Consider the following 22,653-nt stretch of genomic DNA (forward strand, 5'->3'; position numbering starts at 1 on the left):
TAAAGTACGCATTTACTCCTCAATTTAAGAGTGAGTTATTATTATATATATATTTGTCTGTATGATTAAATATTAAAATCTTAAAAGTTATATATTAGTATCGATATTATCGAGTGTGAAACTCGCTCGCAAGTCCGTTCTTAAAGTAATCAGCAGGTTAGTTCTAGAAAGTCACTGCTGTACAGCTAGCTAGTTCTAAATAATGCTTCCTGATTCGTCGATCTAAGGAATTCTCAATTCTTTGCGCCATCGATTATTATTAAAAGGATTAAAATATATTCGGTTTTTAGGCTAAATAACCATATGGAACTAGAATGATAAGCGATTAATGAAATTAGTTAACAATTAAAATAAAAGCAAATGGATTACATAATTATTCCATAGGTATTTTGCAGGAATAAAAGCGGTACTTAATTACTAGCTAAAATATAGTTTTTAAAATTGGCAGGACGTTACACCTCTCCCCTTATTTAAGAACAAATTACGATTTTTCGTAGTGATTTGTTCGAGATCTTTCAATCGGTCTCTTAGATTTTTATAAGCATGATTTTCAGAATCATCTATCTCAATGGTTGCTGATTCGATGTTGACTCCAGCATTTTCGCTTATTTTTAAAGAACAATCGGTCGCTGGTGGTTCTAGAGGCAATAGGGGTGGCTCTTCGGGTGCAGAGGGTGATGATATGTCGTCCTTGTTGTTGTCGTCTTTGTTAATTGGTCCTCGTGCAAGATGAAGTAACAAATGGGTGAGAGAGCTCCAGATCGCTCCCAATAAATGTAAACTCCATCCATAGGCAGTATGTAGAGCATATCCATGAATAGCAGTATCGACAACGATTTTTATAATGCGGATGACTACTAGGATGCCAAATATACCGGCTGTTGCAGAATCAAATGTAACAAACCATACTCGAGAAGCGGCATTCTCAGCTATTTTATTGAGAGAAGTTTCGTCTAACAGATTGTACATGAAGACTACGTCCGTATCGATGGAATGGCCAGTGAGTCCTCTAGCAATTGTATTGAGGAGAGCAGGTTTCTCTGCAGGAAACATAATGTGATCCCTCAGCTTTTCTATATCCTTGGTATATATTCCGCTGATAGCAAGAGGTCCTGGTGTTAAGTAGTCCCAAGATAAAGTTGTTAATGGTCGTAATTGTTGAGGTGGTAGTTGTCTTACTTGCGGTTCAGGTGTAAATTGAACCCAAGTATCTTCGATGCGATATATCGTAGGTAATTCGTAGCTGCACTCTCTTTGATTTCCGAGTTTGGTAATTACTCAAGATTTAGGAGTAAGAAATAAGGAAATATTACGTACAGTTACTGGTAACTTTGTGTAACATTCTCCTGTCCTTCTTACTGTGACATCTACAGGTATGCATTTGACAATATGCGTAACTTCTCCAGTGGTGACTGCCATATAGCCTGGTCCCTTCGTAAGTCGATATGCGAATTCATCTTGTTGAAGAGTAGCAAAAGACAAGGCATTAGTTATTACTTGTCTTTCCAGTTTGCATTTTTGTTGCATGACATTATGATATAATGAAGTCATTTGATGACGAATGTGTTTTTTTACATATACAATTTAGAGTTCATATATGCGAAAATATCCAGATTATCCACGGAAATGATGCCACGACTGGCAAAGGTATCTCCCTTTTTGGTTTCCAGGATAAAAAATTTTGGATGTTCTGTGCAGAGTAGAGTGTATCCACACAAGGGTTGTTCCTTAGTTTTGGTAAGAGCAAAGGTGATGTCTTCCGTTGTTAAGCTGTAGATGATTGGAGACACGGAATTGATAGCGTCATCTACAATTCTGGTGGCTGGGCCTTCATAGAGGATATCATACCGATGGAAATTACATGATGATGTTGGTATAGGCTTCCAGTACGTGTAGCCGTCGTCTGAATCAATACAGAAACTTTCGTTGAGAGCGCAAAGGGTTCCTGATTTCAATATTATTTTCCCTGAGTTTAGTTGCACAGAGACGTGCGATGATCTCAAGGATATCTTAAGGACAGCTTGAACAATAACGTCATCCCATGTGCCGTAGGGATCAGAGTATTGCGTTCCTTTACAGCTTCCATCGTTGCTAATTCGTCCAACCAGGGTAAGGCTGTGAAAAGAACGTCTGATTAGCTCTCAGACCATGGATGATGTTGCCGGTTCCTAATGAGAAGGTTCCATCTTGAAACATTCTTCGACATAAAGAGTATCCAGTCTCGTGGATATAGTCCGCTCTTCCATTGTGGACTGCCGAGACGTGCGAATGCATTCCGCAGTGGTAGATTGTCCTTGAGATTTCAACCTTGCATTGGATAATCTCTGTATGGTTGTAATCGGAAAGTTGTAAAAGTTGGACGTATGTTTTGCTGGTATTGGGTTTTCGATAATTTAGATTGCATTCACCAACATCGAGCAGCGATACCGAAGTAATGTTAAGGTGTTGTCCGCCGCAATCAAACCCGATAAGTGTGCAGAGTAGGCTTATAAAAATGAATATTGTAAGGTGTCTTAACATCTCTGCAATTATACAAATATACATATATATATATATATATATATATATATATATATATATATATGATTTCCTATTTTACTTACTTAATGTCTAGATTAAATTTCCCCCTTTTTTTATTTTTTTCTTTGTCATTACTCATAAATAGCTACATAATGTATTTCTTGAGAGTTCGGATGTATAAGAGTACATTTTAATATACACATATATGTGTTACGAGTAATTATATTAATAATTATATTATCGATGCTTCAATTGAAAGGAAAAATATATATAAATGTCTTAGAATCTTAAAGCAGTATTATTATAATAGAATTTTTTTTATAAGATAATGTATTTTTCTATAAAATTTAAAATTAATATAATATTGGTAATACAAAATATATGTACATAATATATAGGAATATATTATGTAGACCCTTTTTATATATTTTTTGTATGTGATTCCTATATGGTATTACCGAGTTATATGTATTCAACTGTATCGTCATAGAAGGCGAAAAAAAATTCAGCAGGTAGTTATTCTAGCCATGCATTCTTAGTGAATCGTATTCTCTTTTACTATTTTAAATGATCACACATGGAGTATCTATTGGGTATGGTCAGTGGAACGGTGGGACGCAACTAAGAATTTTTCGTCAGTGCGTGAGCGGACATAGCACGATATCAACGCATTTGCTTACTAGGAAATATATTAAAAAAAAAATATATATAAGGAAAAAAAAATGGAAGGCCTTGTAACGGGCCGCTTCACGTGCGGTTTCGCGTGCGCGGACAGCGCAATCGGGATCAGGATTCGTAAAGGGGTTGAAACGCAACGGACGTGAGTTGGTATGTACGTCGTTTATTCGCCACTCAAGGCAATGGTCAGCTTACAATCGTTAGACGAGTCAATACAATGATATGAGTATACGAGCGCACTGTTGTGACGCCGGTCTAGACAATGTTTTTCGCGTCTAGTTAAAGGTCTGGCTGGTGGCGCGGGGCGCGTGCGGTGAGACGGGCGCGTGTTGACACCGCGTGTCAATGTTTCGATATCTCGCAAATGGATATCGCGCGAGATACGCGAGTTAAGGCGCGTATTGGGAACTGACCACTTTGGTCACGACGTCTGGTGGCTAAAAAAAGTACTAGTTTTAGTGTGCATTTTTATACACAAGTATATCAAATAATTCATTAAATTTAATTTAAAAAGAAAATAAAAATCAATTAATGAAAATGGAACTCATTAAATTAAATCCACGTACAAAAAATAAGAGTAGAGTTTATTGTGCTGTGAATGGTTGTGGTAGTAAATCCCATGAAAATTTAGAAATTAGTTTTCATGCAATACCTAAACCTGGTAGCAGTTTTGTTTACATTGAAAATTTTTTCGGAAAAAAAGAAAAAAATTGATAGGTTTAAAGCCTGGAAACGTGCTTTAAAATTGAAAAATACAAATCCCCATATGAGAGTGTGTTCATTACATTTTAAAAGGAGTGATTTTACTATACCAGGTAAGTTGTTAATGTTTAACCTAAATAATCCGTGAGAAAGTAAATTTAAAATTCAAAAATATGAAAAATTTTTTCTTTGCAGGCGTTATTACAAAAAAAATGACTTTAAAAAAAAACATGTATTCCATCATGTAATTTGCCGAGCTCTGCTACAGTATCAAATCAAGTTGAAAAAAATAAAGAGGCACGATGTCAGCGTCGCATAAATCGGAGTTTAAAAAAGGAAGCCGTTAAAAAACATGAAAACATTAGTGAGGATTCTAGTGTCGGAAATTCGAATAATATTTTACCTGATAAAAGCGATGAAGATTGTTTTATAAATGAAAATGTTGTTGAAATATCTTTAGATAAATCATACAATGATGTTGGTGTTCAGGTGGAAACTTTATTTATAAAACTATCATTCATAGATTTTATCAGGACAGAACAAGATTTACGAACAGCAACAGGAATTCAATCCTATGAAATATTGGATATGATCGTTGAACTTGTTAATGATAATTATGGTCAAACTGTGCACAAAACTCAAATGAGCTTGAGAGACAAAATAATCATGACCTATGTTAAATTAAAACAGAATCTTTTGTACTCATTTTTAGCAGTTATTTTTAATAATTGTACACCGAGGCACTGTCAACGAATTTTTTATAAAACTTTGCAAATGTTAAGTGAGACATTAAGACTTATAATATCTTGGCCATCAAGGGATGAAATCTCTCGAAATTTACCAAAAGTGTTCGAAGGATTTGAAGATGTGAGAATTGTCGTAGATTGCACGGAGATTTTCATACAAGCTCCAACTAAGTTATGCTGTCAAGTTGTTTATTCGCATTATAAATCATCAAACGATCAAGGTTATGACTGGAGTATCACCAGGAGGGACGATAACATTTATAAGTAAACCGTTTGGAGGAAGAGCTACTGATACTGAAATATTTTCGAAGAGTGAATTAATAAATTTGTTAGAAGTTAATGATGGAGTAATGTGTGATCGAGGATTTCTGATAGACGAGCTTTGTGCTCGAAAAAGTTGGAAACTTATTAGACCTTCTTTCCTAAAAGATAAAAAACAATTCTCCAAAAGTGAAGCAATTCTTACCTCACAAATAGCTAAAGCTCGAGTTCACATAGAAAGATCTAATCAACGAATCAAAGCCTTTGCGGTGGTTGGTGAAACAATGTCGGTGAAACTGGTACCAATTATAGAAGATATTTTTTCTGTTATTTGTGCAACAGTCAACCTCAGTTCGCCTATTTTAAAAGATGATAAATTTATGGAAAAATAAGAAATTAACAATTTGTAAATAATATACAGAAAACACTAAAATGTATTAACAAAAAATAATAAACATAATGTTTCTTATATCATGTTCATTTTATTTATCGATTTGTTTTACAAAACTAATATTTCTCTTAACATTAATACAAACATAAATATGTAGATTTTTCTTATTAATTGTATTATCACATGCCATAAATAATTTATTTCAATTAAATATTAGTTAGGATATTAATTATCTTTGGCCATTATTTTGGTTGTTATTTATAGAATCTTGTTTAATTGCACAAATAATATGTAGCATTTTCTGATAATATGCTTTTTTTAAAGCCGTCAACATCTTTATCACGAATACACTATCGAAATCAACAGTCAGTATGAAAGCTCGTTTATCGAACGATGAATAGATCACAAATGACGTTTTCTTGACATTAATGACAGCCATTCCTAATTGCACTTGTCCATAGAACTCATGTCTTTTTTTTAAACTAATGGTTTCACCGTCTTGGATTAAAAATTTGCCAATTACAGATTGAACGACTGTGTGAATATCCTTGGATTTTCCTTGGAAAGGACACTTAATTTCCAGTACTTCTGACGGTTTTCCATCTTTAAAAATAACTCCATCAGGGGAATAAGCGAGCCACGGATTTTGTTGACATATGATTAGTCCAGTTTCAATAATATCTTTGTTCGTTGCTTTTCTAAAGCACTCCCGAGCTTCCCCTTCTGTTTTTTTTCCATAATCAGTATATTCACTCCAAAAGTTTTTCGGAGAAAAAAAAGGATCACATTTTTTCTGCCAATCCGGATTCTTATTAGAAGTATAAGTAAAAAGCTGATAGCAAGTTGATCCAGTTATCCGGAATCGCCTTTCTTTATGCCACTCTGAGTAATGTAATTTAGTTTTTACACAAACTTCTTCATAATTACAGTACAAGTCTTTGATAGTGTCTATACAGCATTCGTATAAATAAGTGATTTTCATACTTTTAATATCTTCCATCAATTCACTTCGTTGTAACGTAAATATCACCTTCAGTTGTTGCTTTTCCATATCAGAAACGTCGAGATTTTGATTACGATCAATTACAATGGGTTCATGCCTTCCAACACTGAAAAATTATCCAAAAACTATTAAAATATAAGTTTTTATAAACAAATCATTATGTATACCATGTTACCATGTTTTTTACTAATGTTTAACAAACGCCGAGTCTTTTAATTTAGCCTGAACTTTCTCAACTATGAGCATTCTCTGATCCTCAGTAAGACTTTTTACGGTGCTCCATCCTGGATACTTTCGTTTTATAGCACTGGTAGATACCACTTCTTCAAAGACTTCACCTTCGTGAACTTCATCAAGGTCTTCATTATAATCTTGTTCACTTACAGAATTATTAACAGTTACTGGGTCATTTCTCGCATCTTGGTTACTTTGGCACTTACGTTTCACCTTGGAAAAACAAGCATGTTGGTGAATCGAGGTCAAATTATATTCTTTTAGAATACGATCTTGCTTATTTTTCCATTCACATCTTTTATCAGTATAATTTATCAAGATAAAACTTCAAGCTGATCCCCTTTCCTGAAATGAAAAAAAAAAATTTATGAAATAATAAGTTTTTAGCCGCTCAATGACGATTGAGGTTAGAAAATTATTTACCGGTAGCAATATAATAAAGCAGCCACCACGTGTTTACATTTTGCGCCCTTACCAGCCTTACACGAACAATTAACCGATAAAAATTTTCCCGACTTTGAAATTAAGCCTTCAATTTCATGAGGTTTTTCTTTTACGTGAGAACTTTGTAAACACAATGCTGTAAAACTCACAACGTCACTGTTTACTTTTTCAATATTCTTACCACATCTTATTAAATGACCAGCTGCCAGAATTTGTTCTGCGTTTTTATAATTTTTCTGAGCTAGATTTGATCCAGCCCAGTCAAAAAGTTCGTTTATAGAAAACATAAATAAATAAAATTTATAACACTAATTCAATGTAAACTTATGGGTAATTCTTTACTTGCACACAAAACGTAGCCATGTTTTTTAAGCCCCGCCTATTGGTCCGTTGTCAATTGTGTGCGGCCGGGTGTTCGGCGCGGACTGCAGGGTGTCAGGCCTGCAGTCGGTCTTATGCGTCGGTGTCGGTGACGCGGCGCGTGTTCCCAGATAAAGATCGCGGGATGCGTCTGTGCGCAGAGTTTGGATGGTCAGGTGTTCGGATCGTAGAGGCTCGAGAATCCTCGAGGAAAGCGGCGAACTCGTCCACTCTCTGTCCTGTACGGATGCTAAGATGGGATTCGTCTCTATAGCAGTTAGTCGAGAATACTCGACGGAGGCTGCGAACTCGTCAACCTCCGGTTTACTGTCTTTCGACGTTCGGATCGGTTTTCTGGAATTGTCTCGGAGCGTACTGCTCGAGCGGATTTCAGGTGCCGATCTGGTACGGTCTGATGGTCGGTAGGGCTTTTTATACCCTACCGGAGCGATCGCGACACCCGCGCCGTTCACATTCCCCTCGGGGTGGGGGAAACGACGCGGGCCTCCGGCAGCGTGCGTTCGGCGATCGGCATTCGCCGGAAACGTTCGGTGCCGTTCGGCGCTCGGTTTGTTTATGACAAACACCGTCGTTGGTGTTTGTCATAAACATTGCTTTAAAAATAGGGCGCTAAGCGCCTCTGCCCTTGCCCGGCTGGTGTTCGCCGGGCGGCAGACTTCCGACGGGTGACGTGTCGGGAACGATGGGGGATGCATCGTTACAGCCTTCTTATATTAGATAAAGTGGTTCGTGTAATGTGCCCTACAGAAGTAAGTAATAATTTGAGATAATATATATACATATATGTGTGTAAAATATATCCGCATGTATGCGTGTGCGTATATATGAGTGTCAGCTTACATGTACATACGTCCTCAATTTATCATACGTATATTTATTATATGTAATTTTATACTTTCCAGTTCTCCAGTGATGTAAAGATAGAAGGATTTATGAATATAGAGAATCGCCAGTGGGTGAGAGCGGTGCGTTGAGAGGCGCGTCGAAATTTGGAAGAACTTTGGCGTGATACAAAAGAAGCAAGGGAGGCGGAAGAATGCAACGGCGTCGACTACGACATATTCAACTTATCAAAATTATTTGGCATGGAGCCCTACGAAATTGTGGAGGTGGAGGAGCCGTGGGATCCTTAGGAACAATTTCTTTATTTTGGTAATAATATGTCTATTCTTGAGTGTGGTTTTCTTTATTATTTTATAGTTGAATTCAGAAATTACTGGTTTCTGTTTCAGATCAGGTGAGGACTTCGCAATAAAAGAAGAAGACATCTCCCTTGATCCATTCCTATATTGTATTTTTTATAAAATGAATAAAATAATTAATATGTATTTCATGTATTAAATGAAGAGCTGATGCGATGTGCTAGGAGTTAGCTGAGATTAGATAGTTGGGCAAAGTTAATCAGAGATTGATTTCCAAGTAGCCCTTGTATTTTCAACATCACTAAACACATATTTTCTTAGATTTTAAGAAAATTTCATAACTAATCTAATTTATTAAAACGTTTTGTTATAAAACAGGCGGCATATGATAAAAGTATTGCTGAAAAAAACGAGCAAAGGAACGTATTAGAAAATTTGATGCTAAAAGGAAAAAATTCAAAGATGATTTGGAAGCACGAGAGGAAATTTTTAAGCGGACTAAATATGAGGAGGAACAAAAAAAAGTATGCAATCAATTTCTTTAATATTATTATAATATTTCTTATATTATTAGTACATCACAGAGAAATCTGTAAAATACATAATTTTTTATAGATGGAATTAGAAAAATTACGAAAAGAAGGAGAAAAAATAATTGAAGAAAAAACGCAAATGGAAAATATAAAAATCCAACATTTAAAAAATTTATATAAGATATTTTTTAAAGATTCTAATACAAAAAGTTTTATAATCAAAATTAAATGGCATGCACAAAAAGATGATCCATCCAATGGTGGATATAATTACGAACTTCTTTATAATATGTTTTCAAAAGTAAGTAATTATTAATCATTAATCTGTTAATTATTAATCTGTTCCAAAATTATAGTTATATCTTTCAAATATTTTTATTTCTAATATTTCTATTTTTTTCGTAGTTTGGAGATATAGCATTTGTGTCATCTAAAAAAGGTTCTGCAATGGTAGAATTTGAAAATAAAAATGCAGCGGTAAGTAAGATTTTTTACTTACTTAAAACAATCATGTCATATAATTTTATATAATATGAATGTAAAATTCTTTAACAAAAATATTTCTTTCAGGAAACAGCACTTTTGGAGACTGGATCAATAAAAAACCCATTAAAACTTCGTGGTCTATGGGATAGATGACAAAAACGATTAAAAAATGATTTTCCTTGGCGGAATTTCATTAGAAGGTGCAAAAATTATTAGGTTTATGTAGACAAACTTATCGAATTTATCAATGTTTTAAAGAATTTTATAAATCGGCCGGTCTTTTGTTCATATATGTAAAAAATGTATATATGTAAATAAATATGCAAGAAAAAGAAAAAATTCGTAAATTGTTCTTTGTAAATATATACATGTATTTCAGATGACATTGCAGAATAATATGAAAAATATTCAAATAATATGTAAAAGTGAAAGAAACTGCAGATTATGCAGTTAATTGTGATCAAAAGCGCCATTAAGCGTCGAAAAGTTCCGTCTTCATCAATATCTTTCAGTTTTTTCGCTATTGTATGTATTATTATTGTGAGAACTGTATAGGTTTTATTTAAAAAAAAATTAGAGGACGGAATTAATGGACTCAAATTTCACTTCCATTCAAAGGCCAAGTATTAAGTGTTACATGTACTTGAGTAATGATGATTCGTTAGTTATTTTATACATATATAATTATATTATACATATCGCACATAAATACACCCATGTATACACCCCTTTTCTTTCAAAAGCACTTTAGAGAAAAGTGTTTTGAACAAAAATTGTATGGTTTTGAGGGAAACATAAGATGGTGTCATTGGTTTGACCTTGGATGGCATCGTTAAGATCAAATCAAGGACACTTTTAATTTCTTAAATGGAAACCCCTATTTTTTATTGCATATTCTTATAGCTTATGTCTAGAGTTTTCCAAAACACTATAATAAAGTATTTTTTCTTTAAGAATTTTTTGAATTATTTTGTATCTTAATCTGACATATTTTAGTATAAAATATAAAATATCTCGAAAATTATTTAGTGTTCGATAATTGTATCGTAATACTTTTATGTACAGAATAATAAGATAAATCAAAGATGGTGTAAAGAAAAAATAAATAATTGTTATAAAAAAATATATTGCAAATAATTGCACTTTTTGTAAAAAACAATTATTTTCTGTACACCATTTAATTCATCTTATTATTCTGTACATAAAAGTATTATATATTAAGCTGTAAGAATATGCAATAAAAAATAAGGGATTCCATTCCTTCTGCTTGTATCACTCAGCTTTAATTTATTTGCTGGCGTGCCTGTTATTTACCCTTTTGATTTTTTATAGATCTTCCGGCGAGATTTGGCGGTTCTGTGGCGGATTCCGTGGCGCAGAATCCCATCCCCAGTATTTAAGATTCAGCTGCCAAAGATCAATTTGCCAACATTTGATGACAATTAGTTAGTCTGGGAAAATCGCTTCCGCGACTTGTTTAAACTTTAAGTCTCTGGTGCACAACATAGTCGGATTCGTTCTAGCGTAGAAGTTTCAATAGAAGTTTCTAATCTAATCTACCTGAAATCTAGCCTCAGAGGGAAAGTAGCAACCATTGTGACTAATATCTTGCTGGAAATCTTAACAGGCGAGTATGTGCTGAGACTTGTCTTACCCTACTATAATATCCTATGATAATTGGAGGATATTTCTGGTGATGCACATGCAATTGGCATTGTCGTGTGCACAGTGGTGACGAAGCTCTCGTTTGCTGAATTTAATCGCTTAATCAACATAGTCAACGAGATGGCGTGTTTTTTCGCATCACTAGGTTGGCCGGTGAACCACTGAGACAATTAGTTCATGTACGTTTTGGTGAAGAAGCTGGATTTGTCAACACTGTTGTGGAAATTATCACTCAAATCAAATCAGAAGTTTCCGATGCCAAGGAGTTCCTGTTCAAACATGCTCGCGCACTGAACGCTGCAAACGTTAAACCGACGGCTTCCAATACAATGCGGTCAAAATATGACAGGAATAAGAGTGAGGTTTTGTCGCATGCCATCTCCGCCGGAGCGGGCGAGAGGGGATCCCCATGTCCGTTGGCACCCCATACGCACCCCATACAAAATCTAAGATTTATTCCGAACTAAGACGGAACAACGATGCGACCAAGTCGGGAGAGAGAATGTTTCAATTGCCTGAGTCAAAAGCATGTAGTATCTCCCTCGCTCTTGCATACCAAGACAGCTAAGATTCGCATCCAGCACCAGCCCAAGACAATGACTTGACTTTACGCCCGGAACTCACCGGCACTCCTGAAGAGTCAAGGTGGCCACATTGAGAAGCTCAATAATTGGAGTAGTGCTCTTGGCAACTACGATCAGGTTGATAGGTGAGTCGGGCCGATGACTTTTCGAGCACTCCTGGAATCCGGTTCAGAAGCGCGAAACAGAAGCGCATGAAATATTGTATGCTACATGACAACGTGATTGCTTCTATAATTCAAATTGTAATACGCTATTGAAAATACATACTTCTAATGTAATATTTTAATTATTGTAATAAGAATATCGATCTATGAAAAAATAATATCAATAAATTTGAAATTTATTTTACTTAATTTGTTTAATTTTTTTCATTCTCTCCTCTCTTTCCTTTTCACAGTGTATTGTTTCAATCATCTTAACTTGTTAATAACCTTAACTTGTTAATAATCTGTTTTATTATCATTTTATTAGTATTACCGATATTTCTTTCGTCGCATGCAAGGCTGATAATTATGATGGATAAAAACATAGAAAGAAAATCCCAAATAAATATAAAAGAAAGAATAAAACGTATAACATACAATTTTGTAACCAAGGACAATAACGCATATAGTGTTATATAGTATATTTTTATAATTTTTCGAAAAAAGAACAAAAAATAAGGAACGAATAATTCCTTATTAAACAGTACCTATTTTCTAATGAGGTTGAAGAAAATCGCCGACAAAGAAATAAATAAAAAAATTAGACGCGTTAGAGGTTGAAAATTTTATTAATCTGACTTATTATAAGTAAATAATATGAATATAACATGCAAAAAAGTTAATTTATTTTGATGAAAAATACAAGAAAAATGTAATTTCTAATTTAATATGTTTACAAAGACTGTACACACAAATCTTACATTCTTTTATCGAGTATAATTGATAGCACAAAATACAATCAACGATTTATGCATACAATTATTGGTATATTACAACGTTGCGCAAGAAAATCTTTGCGTCTTATCGTTCTACTAACTTATCGATTTTCGAGATCTTGACCTTATGCTGTTCCGACGATGTCGTTCATTCAAAATAATCATTTAAAAATCACTTGTACGATGTATTTTCTGAATGTCTCTCTCTGAGATCAGCGATATAAACGTCTATTAGAGAACTGTCGAAATCGCGAAAAGATATTAATGTCGCTCGTTGAATCGCCCGTTGTTCTCTCACTGAATAAACATATCTCAACTCAAGTTCGTCGTTTAGATATCAATCTAAAATCGATATATTTCAGATTGTCGGCTATTAAGCAATGAACTTTACAAAAAATTTTATGGTTTTCGCAAACTGTATTGTAAATTTGAAATATAAGAGTATTATCTTGTTTGGAATTGTAGTTCGCGCTGGATCATATCAATAATCCCAATGTTTTCGGGATCTTTGAGATACTACTCCATGTGTTCGACAATCAATTTTATGCAGTCTTTATTTTTTTCTAAGCATTGCTTGAATATATATTGTTTACAGAACGTGATCGAGTTGAGAACGTGTGGGAGTGACGCGTTGAGAACGCGAACGAGTAATACTAGATTCTTGTTCAACATTTTACAGCATTTTGCTAAAATAGAACTTATAATTGTAAAATTTACATTTGATCGCAGTTTAAACTATCTTCATCATACCTGATGTCCTACACGGTTATAGAGATATCTAAACAATATAATATATCATAACTATATAATATACAATATATATATCATAAATGTAATATATATAATATATCTTTATAAAAAAAAATTGTTTTTATGAATTTGACGCACTCACTATCATATCTGGCAGTTATTCACCAGCAAAATTTTTAATTGTTATTTCACTTGAGAGTCTTATTAATTTATTCTTTCACGTCGACTGAAAGATGGCATTAATTTTATTAATTATTCATACATAAGGCAAATATAAGTATGTGAATGAGGAGTCAGAAAAACTTAATAGTAAGAGCAGTCCGGTAAGTAGACTCAAGTTCAATTGCCGATTCAACCACTTCGTCTCGATATTTTTCTCGCTTTTGTTTTTTTTTAGAAGATAAAGAGGAGAAATATTCGAAAAATTTGTTAGTCCTCTTGGTATAAAATCAAGAAAATTTAGCGCCCTGCACAGCGTAATCAGTTTCATAAAAAAATTATTTTCTATAGATTTGCATTATTATTCGCGTCTTACTCACCTATGAATTTTTAAAATGATTTCATTTGAGAGTTTTATTCATTTCTTAATTTACCTATATATTTAATATATGTAATATATAATTTATATAAAAGTAAAGTTAATGTAATGTAATGTAATGTAAGGATAATGTAAGATTAATGTAAAATAATTATAAAAATAAATTATAAAGTAATTGTAATATTAAATAAAAAATTTACGTATTTTTATCTTTTAAATTTTCATATGTAAATTCTAATAGTTTTGTCATTTTTCATTTCTAGTCTATTTATATTCTATCAATACTTGTTTATTCAAGAAGCTATAGTTTCTTCAGCAACTTCTTTATCTTAGTAAGCATCTGTAAAGATGTATTATTATTTATTAAAATAAAATTAAGATGTTTTTTGTATCAATTTACAACACCAACCTTCAATGTTTCAGCATACTTATCATCTTTTATTATTTCAGAAGATTTTTGAGAATTTTCAGCTCTTAGTTTTTCAGTAGCATTCTAAACGTTAAATAAAAAGAATAATTATAAATGTGATATTGTAAATAATAATATTGTAAATATATTGTTTCATAAAAATGCATGTTTCCGTGTGCAACAGTATTGATCATGCAAAAAGAAAGAAAGCTTTTTACTTTTTTACTTACATTCTGTTCTTCGGGAAAACTATGAGAAACATGCATAAGGTCTTTCACATATTTATGACATCCAATTATTTTTAAAATTCTTTTATCTAATTCTGTTAAATTTATCTTAATAAGATTATTTTCTTTGATTGCTCTTGCTATTTTCTGCATCTTTTTTAATACTTTACATTTTTGATCCCGCCATGTCTGTAACAAAATAGAAATATTATCATTAAACAAAACATAATGCTATGATATATATACTTACATTTTTCCAGGATTTTACATCTTTTTTTTTCTTATTTGGCACTAATTCATTTAAATATCTGGCTAATTTTTCCCAATCATTTTGCAATTTTTCATGATCATTTAAAGTGGACAATCTGTCCGATGTAAGATTTGGATATTGCTCCAAATAAGTTACTAGAGCCTCTATTTGCTCTTTACTAGCTCTGCCTTGATATATTTTTCTTCTGAAAGAGATATTATATATTAGTTTATTACGTTATACATATAGTTTATTACATTTATACCTATATTGATATCATGAAAAAAGATTTAATAATAAATGTCTACAGTCTACATTATAATAAAAATTCTATTATATATAAATTTTTACTTTTTTATTTTTAAATATTGTTGTGATATAATAATCAAACAATAAATTGCCAGTTTGGTCGTATAACACTTGTTTATTAATTTATTTACTGGCGACATTTGTAAAATTAAACATAATAATTTTTTATTTTTGTGCATTATAAATATTGTCAGATTATATCACTAGATTATGCCAGCATAGTACGACTAACTGAATGCAATTAATAATAATGGATGTTGTTCCGAATGGAACATTATGAGTTAACAGCAGTCTTTTTGCATATTTAAAATAGATCAACTTAAAGTAGATCAACCAAAATTATGTAGCGTACAAAATTTCAGCCACGGTAAATCATTTTTTCAAAAAATTTAACCTAAAAGTAAAACTTTTAAACAATTTTAATAAAAAAAATCTATTTTTTCAGTTTGTATATCCAGAAGTCTTTTAATAAGATCGGCCGCCAATTTAATCAAATTTCGTCCACTCCCAACGGGTGGAGGGGGGAGGGGGACGGGAGGGGAGAGAGATCCACTTCCGGAAAATATAACCTAATCTAAACCTACTTCTGATTTGAAACTAAAATTTGATTTGGATTACATTATATAATCCAAATTTTATCGTTCTTTTGTAATGTACAAAACAAAAATTTTAATGTTTTATAACTTTTGAACAGATTGTGACCACCACTTTTTTTTAAGATCAAGATCACTCAGGATGATAATTTTGACAATATGTATTAAGATCGAGATTATATATGAGGTTCTTTTCTCTGTATAATTACTAATTACTTCACATCCAAAATATCCGGCGAGATGATCCTTTGCTTTGCACTCAAGTTGCAAAATCATGTAGAATTTATAAGATCAATATAGATTATACTTTCAAAGTATCCGGCAAAATTGAAAAAATAGATTTTCTTTGCTGTAATTGTGTTTAGTTTTGTTAAAGTTTCACTTTTAGGTTTCTGAAAAAAAGATTGACATTTTATATACTACATTATTTTGATATTTTAAGTACACAAAAGAAACATGTCATTTTTTTGGACGCACGCTTTGTAAATCTGTTACGTCATACGAGTGGCAACGTTTTTTTTACGGTCGTACTTTCGAGCGCCTCGTCATTTTGAAATTGTAAAATACGAATTTTTTTGCGCTTGTTTGCCATTTTGTTAACAAATTCTTTACTTTAATGGATATGGGCGCTGCCCATATCCATTATCATTTCAGCTGTCATCGGTTATAATTCAGCAAAAAAACTAATATCGAAGATGCTGCATATAATACAAATGATTTTAAGATTCTAGCAAATGACATAACTTACAGTACGGTCGAATATCGTGTTTCACATTTGATTTAAATAGGCAACCATTAGGGGAGACTGGGGCTGGTAGACCAATTTTTCAATATTTGATTTTTAACGAAATGCATAAAAAAAATATCATTGTAACGATTATTGTCTTCGGTAAGATGTATATTTGGCTATCGGATTGAATTCTTAAAATTTTCTTAATTTAATGGTAATTAATATATTTGAATATTTTTTTCTTATCTTCTACGCTAGTAAAAAAAATTAATTCTATGATTCTATTCAACTAATTTTCTTTTCAACTAATATTTTTTTCTTATCTCCTACGCTAGTAGAAGATAAGAAAAAACTAATTCTGTGATTCTATTCAACTAATTTTATGATTAGAATTGATTGACAATATGGAGCAAGTTGACAATAATATAAATACAATCAATTGAGAATATGTCATTTGCAGCTAATTCAACAGTAATAAAATAGCACAATAATTTACATTAGGGAAGTTGTCTGATTATAAAGTATTAATTATTTTTGATGACATTGATTATATTCTAAAATTAAATTTCGATTATATTAATAAACTAAACAAATTTTTTAACATATAAAAAATAAATTCACTTTTATAATAAAAAATTCTTTTTAAATAATAATACTATTATGTTTTTCCTTATAAATCTTCCTTATAAATTTTCCAAATAAATCTATTTATTACATCTAATATTTCAAACGTAATTACTCAATAGGCCTTGAATATTTTTACTTCAATCCTATTTTTATTTCCTATTTTTTAATCCTTTATCAATTTTTAATTTTTTTATAGATTTAAACAAAAGTGGTTTTATTTATCTAATAATTATTTATCTAATAAACATAATTATTTAGTTAACAAACAAATTCTAAAATAATGCTATGATATTTATTTTCTTATAACTACATAGAACATGAAAACAAAAAATCTCAGAAAAAAAAGTATTTATCAATGTAATCAATTTTCCGATATGCTTTTATAATTTCACACGCGATCGTGTCGTTGCATTTGATGTAATTGAAGGAATGCTTGCTTTTACAATGAATTTAAGCGCGTATGCGTGCAAAGTTATTGATACGATTAATCTATCTACTCCTATGAGCAACCAGCCCGAGTCACCTCTATGCAAATTCATGGCAAAAATATGTGAACTGCAAACACTTACGAGCGATTTACAGCGCCATACAATTTTTCATTACAATGACGCTCGAAACAGAATGTACCGTAAAACGTCCATATATAAGCCACATTTTCGCATCGAAGTCACTGCGGCGAAACATCGCGAACATTTATTTGAGCACACAAATGACTTCTATATCTTTTGTCTGAATGCACGCTACGCAATAATCACGAGATTCAACGGTAGTTTTTAAATTTAAAATTAGATTATAATGACGTAAAATCTCATAATATATTATATTTAATCATTGTATTGAATCATATCCGAGAGAAACGAGTATCGCGGTTCCATTGTATATCACCAAGAAAATATTAAAGTTATATATAACAATTGTAATATTGTCAGCAACAAAATATCGTTACAAGCGTTCGATTTTACAAATTCCGTAATCCTTTGTCGCGATATCGACATTCTTTCTTAATGCGTCTATTTTTATTATATAACGAAGATTGCTGTTGTCATAGCGCATTCCATTTTTTGTACAATTTTCTCAATATGTTATTAGCAAATTTGCTACTGTAAGGGAAATATAAATTGTCCGAATCATTTATTTCAAGTATTGCCCGTTTCATGACATTTTCACGTGTTAATTTGAATCTGAATGTATCTTTGACCTGAAGAAATCATAATGTTAAAAAATGTCGAAGCGTATCGCGATATCGATACTTTAGCACTTTGCGTTACCAAACTCATAAATATCCAAATATTTTCGTACATCAAGTAATACTAGACGAAACGATAATATTGACCTATCTGATAAATTTGCCTGGAAAGCTCAACAAAATCACTGAGCTCGCAAATTTATCGCATACCCATAAATTTCACATATTTTCTAATGATAAATATTTCTGCCTTCAAGTAACGGGTCCTATCGTGAAACTCGCCTTTTTGCCAATTACTCTGACTCTCTTAAATCTCTCAAATCATCTTCTGACAGTAAATTAATATAGTTAAAATAATATTATCGACCTGTTATTGGTGCTGCTTTTCTTCTTTACTTCTTTACTCTGTTCTGATGAGGAATTAGAATTTTCTGAGGTGACCTCCTCTTGTTCTATACTCCGTCCAACGAGAATGGTTGAGGCAAAAAGAAACATTTAAATTATAAATATAACAAGAATTATAAATTTAAATTACTTTTATTTACTTAAAATAATATCTCACCTGATGATGTAATATCCATCTCGTGGACATTTTTGTTGAATCTTGCTGTTTCTAAAATTTAATATTTTATTTAATATTTAAATTTGGTATTGATAGAATTTTTATAAAGATTAATATGTTATATTTTTTACACAAAACTTACTTGCAGGCCTTGTTTCGAGCACTTCTTCAGACCACTGCCGTTTTAGATCCTGAACGAGAAGCTTTCGTGTGACATCTGCGCGAATGTTTTGATCTAAAAATTATTAATTTGAAAATTTAGATCAATTACTGTCTCGTGCTTATATACATATTTGATTACATTACAAATGTATTAATATAAACAAAATATTTCTTTACTAGTTAAACGGCTTTTCCAACAATTTAGTAACAGGAAATATATGTATAAGACCTCTTGCGCATCCTTCTCTTTACAGTAAAATAAATTACGCATTTCTACTGTCCTACCCGATGCAATAATTTGTCGTAAGCTCCGAAGAAATCTAATATATATAGCATCGCGAGTAAAGTACGCGCAAAAGACCGAAAATTTTTTTAATTAATTTTCAGCGACTCATCCGCTAATAAATATCAGTCACTTCAACTTTGGCAACAAATTTGAATGTATAATTATACATTTGGATAATACGGCTTTAAATTCCATCCATTTTCAATATCACTCGCATCCGAAATACGAGCTATATCCGTTTTTCGCGAAACGACGTTATCATAGACGTTATCTCGTGCGGTCGAAAATACTTTCCTTCTACTGCGGCAAAGAATTTATTTAAACGCATATTCTCATTTTTTTAAAAACAGAACAATGTTGAATGATTTAAAATTTTTCTTTTCGCATTATTGCGGCAATGCGAGCGCCAAATTATCAAGATCAATACAACGAAGATAATTATTGTCGACGATAACGAACTGCGACAGATTATCATCGACGATAACAAATGAGGCCAGAATTTCGTTGTTGTCGCGATTAACGAATTATCAATATTTCGCGCATATCGACGAGTCGTGGAATTATTGTCGATGTCGTCATCATTCGCCGAAATAAAGACTTTTTTCTTTTGGCATTTATTTCGTAATATCAATAATTATGATCTATGCTCTATAAATCTTTATATATCCACGTTCGATCTTATCAAAATACAACGAGGTATTTATTACGTTAATATTAAAGTGAATAATTGTATATTGTATAGATCTGGTATAGATACGTTATCGCTTAATTGTAACGATGCTATTTCTATCGTTTTAAAATTCAGAATTAATAATATATAAAATTAAAAATTAAAAACTTATGCAAAAATTAAAAGCTAATAAAAAAATAAAGAAGTAAAAATGTTTTAATTAAAAAACGGCACTACCTGAAATTGAACGATATATTAATATATATGTGCATGTATTACTATAGTTAACTTACATTACAGTTGATATAATGTTTAAATTAATTAATTAATTATTCGTTACTTTAAAATACATTGCAATTATTAATTTTGAAATTTAGCCAAGTTAAAACTTTATTTTTTTTTATATTGTGTTAATTTTTGCATAATTTTTTAATTTTCAAGTTTTTATATTAATTTTTAATTTTAATTTTAATTTTGTATAAAATTTTAATTGTTTTGTTGGTATTTTTTTACTAAACATTTTATTTTAGAATTTATATGATTATTGGAATGTGTATAATAATTTGAGAGTATGCAGCCAATAGTTTAAGAACTGCTGTAATGACGAATACGACGGTGGCTCCGCTAGATAATAGATAATAAAATTTTCCCGTGCGACCGAAAGTCAAGTAAATTTATGAGACGCACAAAAAGGTTCTCCCCGCGCATTATCAGCCGTCTAATACTTTCGTCGAATGAGCTGACTGTACTCATTATTCTACGATATAACTCACCCAAATCTGCAACCGACTCATCCTTAAGCTTCTGAATAAACTTCGAAATGTCAGAATGAACTAAGAGGCGTTTCTCATAATAGTCCGTAAGGATTTTCCATGCGCAATCAAAGTTTTTGTCTGTCATCGGCAAGTTGCGAATTAACAATTCTGCTTCCCCTTTCAGACACTCTTTCAAGTAGTGGAGTTTTTTAACTGGGGTAATGGAGACATCCTTTCCGATGAGGGCGTGAAAGAGGTCCCGAAATAACAGCCAGTCTTTGTGCAGACCTGAAAACTGCGGCGTTTGAATCCGCGGCAAATTAGTATGTGGTAATTGCGAGGGATTCGCACCAGTGATCGGAGCTTTTACGTCTGGCATTGCAACTTGCCGATCACAGACGAAATCTTTGCTCTTGAGGTTGCGGAAAGCATCCAAGAGCATACCCTTATACGAAAGGTATAATTCCTCCGTCAGGGACTGTATGTCCTCTTTACAATAATTGTTCTCAGACAGGTCTTTCCCGTATGTAGCGATGAGCTTGTCGTGCTGGGCCTCGAATTTCGTCCAGTTGTTTTCGATGTATTGCAATCGTGCCTCCACTAATCCGATTGTGATGTTGGCTAATCTCGACATTTTAAAATTTTTATATGAGCGTGCGATGCGTTCGTAGAGATTGAACTGCATCTGTACGGCTGCTTCCATGTCTTTACACATTTTTCTCTTTCAAATGAGAGTTCTCCAGAGAGAATAATTGCACAGATGAAAATCACCACTGGCACTACACCCACTCCATATACCACTGAATAGTAAGAGATCCGGCTCGAAGGATCACCAAAATGTTCGCGAAAGAAGTGGACACATAAACAAGAAGTGTCATGAGAGCGATAACTATGGAAAATAAGATGGATGGACGGACAATGGATGATGAGAAAGACAAGCGACTTGATGATACAGAGTTTAATGAAAAGTTAATAAATTATGTACATATTTTACAGAATATTTACAATAAAATGTCTGAATTCCGCAAACAATGGAGAGATGCTTTCGAACAATTTGATCGAAAATCAATTTTGTGAGCAACAAAAGCTCATTGAAAACAATTTTATAAGCAAACTTTATCGAAAATTGAAGCAAATTGAAGCTACGAGATTATTTATTATAAACACGTGTACACGTGTTTATTACTTTTCGCTAAGTGTCTGTCGCTCCCAGAGATATCAGTTTCGTACTGACTGCCAACGCGTGTGGAGGGGATAGTACTCATAGAACTTTTTTGTATCTTTAATATCTCTATTTCTAATATTTGTATCTCTAATATCTCTAGTCTCTCTGTATTCGCCGCTTTTATTTTATTATTGTTCTTTGAGAAGGATCCAGATTACTCTCGAAATTGACGCGTTTTTCTGGCGGAAGGTTTTGTCGAAAATCTTTCTGTCCGAATCGAATTGTTCTAAAATTTTTCTAGAAGGTTGATAAATGCTCCACGATGATATATACAGGGTGTCCGGCAACTTTTGACACTGGTAGTGTGCGTGAGTTTTTAGCTGTTATAGCGGCGTACCATTACCAGGAGCGCGGCTCACTGACGTGCGTCCAAATAAAAATTGACGTTAAATAGAGGAAAATGATACAGGACTTTTCTTTTCAATTTGATCCAATCTACCTTCACACTTCGGATGTGTCAAAAGTTGCCGGACACTATATATCACGGAGTCTTTTGCCAATCGCTGTATGGCTGTTCCGGATCGAACGTCACTGGCATCAACATTCCGCGTGATAGGCACGTGGAACCAATCAGCCTGGAGCTTCCGATTCGTAAGAGTCGCGCCATGATTGGTGTCGTCATGGCGGCAACTACGTCCACCTTCTCTCTGGACTTCGTGTTCGATTCAATCTCAAATGCTATTTA

At 32.6% G+C, this 22,653-nt stretch overlaps 4 protein-coding genes and 2 pseudogenes across 4 annotated transcripts in view; 3 read left to right on the plus strand and 3 right to left on the minus strand.

Moving 5' to 3' along the window:
• The window catches only part of LOC126854795 (acetylcholine receptor subunit alpha-type acr-16-like), a 138,210-nt gene that overhangs the window by 31,391 nt on the left and 84,166 nt on the right, over nt 1–22,653 (plus strand). The gene's annotated exons all lie outside the window — the stretch shown is intronic.
• LOC126854812 (uncharacterized) lies at nt 44–2,478 on the minus strand. The gene has a single exon (XM_050601897.1). The coding sequence runs from the start codon at nt 1,051–1,053 to the stop codon at nt 436–438; it is 618 nt and encodes a 205-aa protein (XP_050457854.1). The 5' UTR covers nt 1,054–2,478; the 3' UTR covers nt 44–435.
• LOC126854807 (uncharacterized) lies at nt 4,075–5,319 on the plus strand (annotated as a pseudogene).
• On the minus strand, nt 5,371–7,266 carry LOC126854641 (uncharacterized). Its single transcript, XM_050601577.1, has 4 exons — nt 6,959–7,266; nt 6,489–6,830; nt 6,283–6,407; nt 5,371–6,180 (listed from the first exon to the last, which is right to left on the minus strand). The coding sequence occupies exons 1-4, from the start codon at nt 7,264–7,266 to the stop codon at nt 5,528–5,530; spliced, it is 1,428 nt and encodes a 475-aa protein (XP_050457534.1). The 3' UTR covers nt 5,371–5,527.
• On the plus strand, nt 7,508–12,123 carry LOC126854642 (dnaJ homolog subfamily C member 17-like; annotated as a pseudogene).
• LOC126854791 (uncharacterized) lies at nt 14,108–21,920 on the minus strand. Its single transcript, XM_050601860.1, has 8 exons — nt 20,762–21,920; nt 19,013–19,105; nt 18,871–18,921; nt 18,676–18,760; nt 14,864–15,068; nt 14,617–14,802; nt 14,387–14,470; nt 14,108–14,317 (listed from the first exon to the last, which is right to left on the minus strand). The coding sequence occupies exons 1-8, from the start codon at nt 21,456–21,458 to the stop codon at nt 14,279–14,281; spliced, it is 1,440 nt and encodes a 479-aa protein (XP_050457817.1). The 5' UTR covers nt 21,459–21,920; the 3' UTR covers nt 14,108–14,278.

This window comes from Cataglyphis hispanica, chromosome 14, assembly GCF_021464435.1.
Source record: "Cataglyphis hispanica isolate Lineage 1 chromosome 14, ULB_Chis1_1.0, whole genome shotgun sequence".
NCBI lineage: Eukaryota > Metazoa > Arthropoda > Insecta > Hymenoptera > Formicidae > Cataglyphis > Cataglyphis hispanica.

What these genes read in the sequence shown, in the direction of transcription:
- LOC126854812 (XM_050601897.1), bottom strand. Translation starts at nt 1,053, where the DNA reads ATGTTTCCTGCAGAGAAACCTGCTCTCCTCAATACAATTGCTAGAGGA.
- LOC126854641 (XM_050601577.1), bottom strand. Translation starts at nt 7,266, where the DNA reads ATGTTTTCTATAAACGAACTTTTTGACTGGGCTGGATCAAATCTAGCT. An exon ending in TCGGCGTTTGTTAAACATTA is followed by an intron (nt 6,408 to 6,488) that starts GTAAAAAACATG and finishes ATAATTTTTCAG; the next exon opens with TGTTGGAAGGCATGAACCCA. An exon ending in ATTGATGGAAGATATTAAAA is followed by an intron (nt 6,181 to 6,282) that starts GTATGAAAATCA and finishes TACATTACTCAG; the next exon opens with AGTGGCATAAAGAAAGGCGA.
- LOC126854791 (XM_050601860.1), bottom strand. Translation starts at nt 21,458, where the DNA reads ATGTGTAAAGACATGGAAGCAGCCGTACAGATGCAGTTCAATCTCTAC. An exon ending in GCTCGAAACAAGGCCTGCAA is followed by an intron (nt 18,922 to 19,012) that starts GTAAGTTTTGTG and finishes ATTAAATTTTAG; the next exon opens with AAACAGCAAGATTCAACAAA. An exon ending in AAAAGCAGCACCAATAACAG is followed by an intron (nt 15,069 to 18,675) that starts GTCGATAATATT and finishes TATCTCTTTCAG; the next exon opens with AAGAAAAATATATCAAGGCA.